This window comes from Lepus europaeus, chromosome 16 (assembly GCF_033115175.1).
Source record: "Lepus europaeus isolate LE1 chromosome 16, mLepTim1.pri, whole genome shotgun sequence".
Classification (NCBI taxonomy): Eukaryota; Metazoa; Chordata; class Mammalia; order Lagomorpha; family Leporidae; genus Lepus; species Lepus europaeus.
The window spans coordinates 26,327,902-26,333,901 of record NC_084842.1 but is presented as its reverse complement, the minus strand read 5'-3'; the positions used below and the strand labels follow the sequence as shown (position 1 = coordinate 26,333,901).

General features: G+C 56.7%; 1 protein-coding gene across 1 annotated transcript; it reads right to left on the bottom strand.

The window, feature by feature from the left end:
• Nucleotides 1–275: 275 nt before the first annotated feature.
• Nucleotides 276–2,433, bottom strand: LOC133775050 (MAP/microtubule affinity-regulating kinase 3-like). The gene is made up of 5 exons (XM_062213148.1): nt 1,674–2,433; nt 1,341–1,520; nt 1,187–1,249; nt 1,023–1,085; nt 276–532 (listed from the first exon to the last, which is right to left on the bottom strand). Exons 1-5 carry the CDS (start codon nt 2,431–2,433, stop codon nt 276–278), a joined length of 1,323 nt encoding a protein of 440 aa, XP_062069132.1.
• Between the last annotated feature and the right edge of the window lie 3,567 nt (nt 2,434–6,000).

Genomic DNA, 6,000 nt, shown 5'->3' with positions numbered 1-6,000 from the left:
GGATCCATCACTCTAGGCTCTACTTCTATGATGTCACCCCTTCTGTGATCCCCACACAGGGAGATCACCCAGCGTCTGTCTTTCTGTGAGAGCCACCTGCCCGTACCTCCTTCACCTCCCCAAGGTGCACACAGGGACCCAAACATTACACGGGACCAAAGCCATGCACACATGGTGAAGTTTATTCATGGGAAGCATTTGCAAATGCTTAGAAAAGAAAAATGTTCAGTGGGCTCAGCCCGCGGATTGCTCCTGGTGGCTGGGGCTGAGCGAGGCTACTTGGGGACCACTCTGCAGCAGCGGCCAGGGCTGCTCCCTCGGGACGGCAGGATGCAGCATGCCCTCAGCAGGAACCGGAGGATCCTCCTGCCGACCCCGCGCCGGCCCTGCCTCTTGCCCTGGGCGCTGGCCTTGGTGTCTGTGCTGTCAGCGGTGGCTGCGGTCCCAGAGTCCTCGGGCTCATGGGCTGCTGCGGCGGCTTCTGGCTGTGGGAGGTCCACTTGGCTCCTGGCACTGGGGCTGGAGGGCGACGCTTTGGAGGCTGGCTGAAGGGCGGTGCTGGGAGCAGGGCTCCACTGCTGCTGTGGCTGGCCTGGTAGGAGAGAGTCAAGAGTGGGTCACCTCCGGGGGCCTTGGGCTAAGCTCCTGGAGGCCCCGAAGTGGCAGGGGATGTGGGGAGAGGGCAAGACTCACTGGAGGCCTGGGAGGAGTCGGGGGCTGTGCTGGGAGCAGGGCTCCACTGCTGCTGAGGCTGGCCTGGTAGGAGAGAGTCAAGTGTGGGGTCACCTCCGTGGGCCTTGGGCTCAGCTCCTGGAGGCCCCGATGTGGCAGGGGATGTGGGGAGAGGGCAAGACTCACTGGAGGCCTGGGAGGAGTCAGGGGCTGCGCTGGGAGCAGGGCTCCACTGCTGCTGTGGCTGGCCTGGTAGGAGAGAGTCAAGAGTGGGTCACCTCTGGGGGCCTTGGGCTCAGCTCCTGGAGGCCCCGATGTGGCAGGGGATGTGGGGAGAGGGCAAGACTCACTGGAGGCCTGGGAGGAGTTGGGGGCGGTGCTGGATCCTGGGCTCCATTCTTGCTGTGGCTGGCCTGGTAGGAGAGAGTCAAGTGTGGGTCACCTCAGGGGGCCTTGGGCTCAGCTCCTGGAGGCCCCGAAGTGGCAGGGGATGTGGGGAGAGGGCAAGACTCACTGGAGGCCTGGGAGGAGTCGGGGGCGGTGCTGGATCCTGGGCTCCATTCTTGCTGTGGCTGGCCTGGTAGGAGAGAGTCAAGAGTGGGGTCACCTCAGGGGGCCTTGGGCTCAGCTCCTGGAGGCCCCGAGGCAGGGGGGAGGGCAAGACTCACTGGAGGCCTCGGAGGAGTCGCTTCGTGCGGAGGAAACATCGACGGACATGCTGTCACAGGACACTGACACCAGAGACAAGGGGTCCTTCTCTATGTGGTGCTGCTCCCCGCCCTGTGAGGACTCGGGCAGGGCCTCGGGGCCACAGGGCTGAGGGCCTGGCGTCCCCTCGGTCCCCGTGCCTGGCAGCAGGCCGAGGCCCGCCAGGTACTCCTTGGCCTCCGAGTCCCGGGGAACGCCCAGGGGCTGCAGCAGGGTGACGGCGTCCTCCTCCTCCTCCTGGGCGGCTTCTCGGCTGGGGCCGAACCACCAGTGGGTCCTGGCGTCCTCCGCACTGGGCCTCCCCGAGGCGTCGACAGTGAGCAGCCAGGCCAGCAGCTCCTGCAGGGCCGGGCTGACGGCACGCGGCAGCACGTAGCAGCCACACAGCACCGTGTCCTGTACCTCCTCCGTGTCCTTCCCGCGGAAGGGCAGCTTGGCCGCCAGCATGGCAAACAGCACCACCCCCAGGCTCCACAGGTCGGCCTTAAAGGGGTCATAGGCCTCCCCGAGGAAAAGCTCGGGGGCGCAGTACTCGGGGGTCCCCCAGAAGCCCCTTACCAGCGTGCCCTGCTCCAGCCGCAGGCTCAGGCCGAAGTCCGCCAGCTTGAGGTTCAGGTGGGCATCCAGCAGCAGGTTGCCCAGCTTGAGGTCCCGGTGCACCACGCGCTGGCCATGGCAGTAGCTCACGGCGGCCAGCGCCTGGCCGAACAGGGTCCTGGCCTCGGCCTCGGCCAGGCCGCCCTGCTCAAGCACGTAGCTCTCCAGCGAGCCCTTGGTCGCCAGCTCCATGACCAGGAACAGGTGCGTCCTGGTGTGCCGCTCCACCAGCAGCCGCACGATGTTCTCGTGCCGCAGGCTCCTCAGGATGACCGCTTCCGCCTGCGCGGACAGCGGGCTGCTGGGAGAGGCGTCTTGCAGGAGGATCTTTACGGCCACGTACTTGCCGGACGCCAGGTGCCGGGCCAGCTTCACCAGGCCGAAGCTGCCCCGGCCGAGCACGTCCACGAAGCGGAACCCGTCCAGAGGAGGATGGAAGTCCAAGGGGCCTTCCATGATGCCCGTCACCTAACTACGCTCTCTGACTCCCTAACTCGCTCGACACACACTAGCTAATCACGGACCCTCACTGCACTACCTACAACACAAAGGGACCACGGGGGACTGACTACCCAGCTGACTAAGACACAGCACCAACTACTCTCACTACTCTAGAGGCAAAGCCACAATTCTATCTCAATAAAGCAGAAAACAACAAAGAGGAAAAGCCACTAAATCCTCGAACGCTGATACTTCTGAGTGTGCTAGCTGACTAGAGTGGGGGAAGCCAAAATAAAGAAAACTGCAAAAAAAAGGCCAAATGGGCAAAACAACAACGAGGAGGAAAACAACAAACTAACCAAAATGGGGAAAAAGCAAAAACCAAATAGACCCAGAAACAAACAACCAAGAAAAAGCACAAGCAACAGCAATGAGCGCAAAGGGCTAGTTGCGGTCCTAGTTACACAGATCACAAAGAGAGTGCTCTCTGGGTAAGGCGGACGAAAATCTAGGCCCCCGCAGTGACTATATATACTTTTTGGGGGCTCACCTCACAGAATGGCGCCTTGTGAGATCAGAGCAAGAAATGGACCAATCACAGCCCAGCCAGGGACTGTGTAATAATACAACTTTCCTAACAGTGGTGCCTTATGAAGTCAGAGCAAGAAATGGACCAATGGGAGCTGTAGTTCATCCACAGGGGTTTTCTTGAGAATCTTCCAATTAAATTAAAACGATACCCAAAGAGTTTTTGGCCTAGGTTGGTGATAGGGCTGGATACTTAATTGTTGAGAAACTCCAACCTGTAGATTGCTTCGGTGGCCTTCTCATGCCTAGTTTCAATATGATGATCAGTTGTGTCTTTTGAAGACCTCCTAGTGTCTCCACTTAGTATATCCTCTCCTTTGTCTTTACTCTCTGAGTGATGGGACTCAGAATGATGGAACAACATCTCTGGCCTTGGTAAACGCGACAAGTGTTCTGCTGCCCAAGACACTGCCAGGTACACTGTTAGCATCTCCAGAGCTGAGAGGAAGGTGGCTTTGTCACCCTTTCCCCCTAAGTCATCCTCAGATTTCTTGGCAGAAACACTGGAAGCCCAGAAGGTAGTGGGGTCCATGCAGTCCAAACATGGAAGGCCCAATCAGAGGCAGCCGAGAAAGCTACATCCTCTGAGACTGTCCTCCACCCGGTAGGGAGGAATCGAGGCTCTGCCAGGACTTGGGGTTTTGGGACTCCTGTCACAACAACAACCAAAACTCCTGGCTCCTGGCTTCAGCCTGGCCAAGGCCTGGAGGTCATTTATGGGCTCTATCAGAGGATGGAGGAGCTCCCTAGCTTCCTCTCCCTCTCTCTCACTAACACTGTCTCTTTCCCCTCTTCACTCTCACGCGAATAGAATACAACTTAGAAAAAAAGGAGAGACTCCCCTCAGGACCTGTACAGCCCGGAACTACGACGAGACGATGGCCGCATCACAGCCTCAGCTCTGTCTCCTTGGGACAGCCTCGTGCTGAGCCCTCAGGACCAGTGTTTCTCCCGAGGAAGCTACAAGCTCATCTCAGGTAGGAAGTGAGCCCGGTAACCCCTGCCCCCACACAGCAGGTGGATCGGTGTCTCCTGCAGTTCTTGAGGAGCTCCTAGGGCCCAGCATAGCCGTGGGCCCAGGAACACATGATGGTCCCTCTGTGCCGACTGCCCAAGCCCTCTTGGGAGAGGAACCCTCCCTGGGGAGATGACCCCCACCTCCAAGATGTCCAGGGACACTGCACAGTGCGATTTCTCCGTGATTTCCTGCAGTGCTGGTCACCTCCTCCTCGAGGCTGGGAGGGAAGAACCAGCACCCCAGGAATTCTCACTACAGTTTTGCTACAAAAGTCAAAAAAATTAAAGTATGAAGACTGTGGGGACTGTTTTCCATTAAGCACAGGTAAAAACTCATCTTTGTAATAAGGTTGGAGTTTTTGAAGGCAGATCAAATAAAGATGAAACTCGGGATACTACCAAAACCTCACCAGATAAATAATTCAAAATTTATTTAGGTGCAAAAACCTTTGAAAACCTGTGCATAGTTTGTGCTTAACATACTTTTCCTGTGAATGTTTTGTATACCCTCTCCTCTGCATGAATTTCAAACACTGCAACAAGAAGCTCATCCTTTATTTCCATTTCCACGAGGTTTTCCAAGTCCCTTCAAGTAACCCAGTTCGAGGAAAAACTCAGTTCCCATCCGGCCTGCAGAGCAGCGTCGCCAAGGACGAGAGACACCACAGCTCTCATTCTCATCGCTCCTCCCCAGTGCTGGTGGGAGCCTTGCAGACCCACCTGGGTTTAGAGAATTCATCTCCCGCGAGGTAAGTGGTGGCCTGAGGACTCTGTGTCCCCCAGCTCTGCTCAGCAGTAGCCTGAACATGCTGTGCAAAGTCCTATCTTGTCCACGCTGGACTAAAATGAGGCAGTGGAATCTCTGTGGGCACCGCCCCAAGAATTCAATTCCGTGTAAATCCCAAAGGAAACTCCTAAGGAAATGTCTTATTAGACTGTTTTTATTTTTAAAACTATTTGTTTAAAAGGTGGAGTCACAGATACAGGGAGACAATAAACACACACACACACACACAGAGGGAGGGAGAAAGAGAGAAGAGGGGGGAGAGAGAGAACTTTCATTCACTGGTTCACCTGCCTAGCCCCTTCACAAATGGCTACCATGGCTTAGACTAGGCCAGTCTGAAGGCAGGCACCCAAACTCCATCCAGGTCTCCCCTCGGTTGGCAATGCCCCAGGTAGTTGGCCATCTTCCTCTGCCTTCCCAGGCACGTTAGCAGGGAGCTGGATCAGAAGCAGAGCAGCTGGGACTCAAACTAGCCTCCTGAAATGGGATGCCAGTGTCACAGGCGGCAGCTTTACCTGCTATGCCACAGCACTGGCCCCTAAGTTCTGAAGAGCCGAGGTGCCTCCATTTACTGGAGCAGGCCCAAGTTCCTGTAAAAGCAAACATTCCAGGGAAACCAGAACTTAAGATAGAGCAGCCCACGGGCAGTTACCAAATAAGGATACACCCTGGGCCTGAGCCAGTCAGGATCAGCCTCATCCCACCAAGAGCTACCAGGAAAGGCACCTTTCAATCCACTGTAGCCCTGTACCCCAAACCCTCGCTGATTGTACCCTGCAGCTTTGTCCTTTAAAAACGCTCCCGAACAAAGCTCGGGGCCTTCCTCTGACCTCCGCTGCCTCGGTTGGTCAGATGAGGTCCCTGCCGCGGCTTGTACTTCCAGAATAAACCTTGCTTTTGCATTTCGGTGAGATCGAGTCTCTGGTGACTTCTTGGGGATTCAGCGATCTGGGCATAACAGTTCCTTTTAAGATTGATTTCTTTGAGAGATCCACGGACAGAGAGGGATTGATCTTCTATCCTCTGGTTCACTTCGTACATGGCCACAACAGCTAGGGAGGGTCAGTTTAAAGCCAGGAGCCAATGGGGCTGGCGCTGTGGTGTAATGGGTTCAGCCAGCGGTGCAGTGCTGGCATCCCACGTGGGTGCTGGCTTGAGTCTCGGCTGCTCCACTTCCAATCCAGCTCCCT

Coding starts and splice junctions, on each gene's coding strand:
- LOC133775050 (XM_062213148.1), bottom strand. CDS start 2,433: ATGGAAGGCCCCTTGGACTTCCATCCTCCTCTGGACGGGTTCCGCTTC. Junction 1,086..1,186: donor CGACTCCTCCCAGGCCTCCA/GTGAGTCTTGCC, acceptor CTCTCCTACCAG/GCCAGCCACAGCAAGAATGG. Junction 533..1,022: donor CAACTCCTCCCAGGCCTCCA/GTGAGTCTTGCC, acceptor CAGCCTCCAAAG/CGTCGCCCTCCAGCCCCAGT.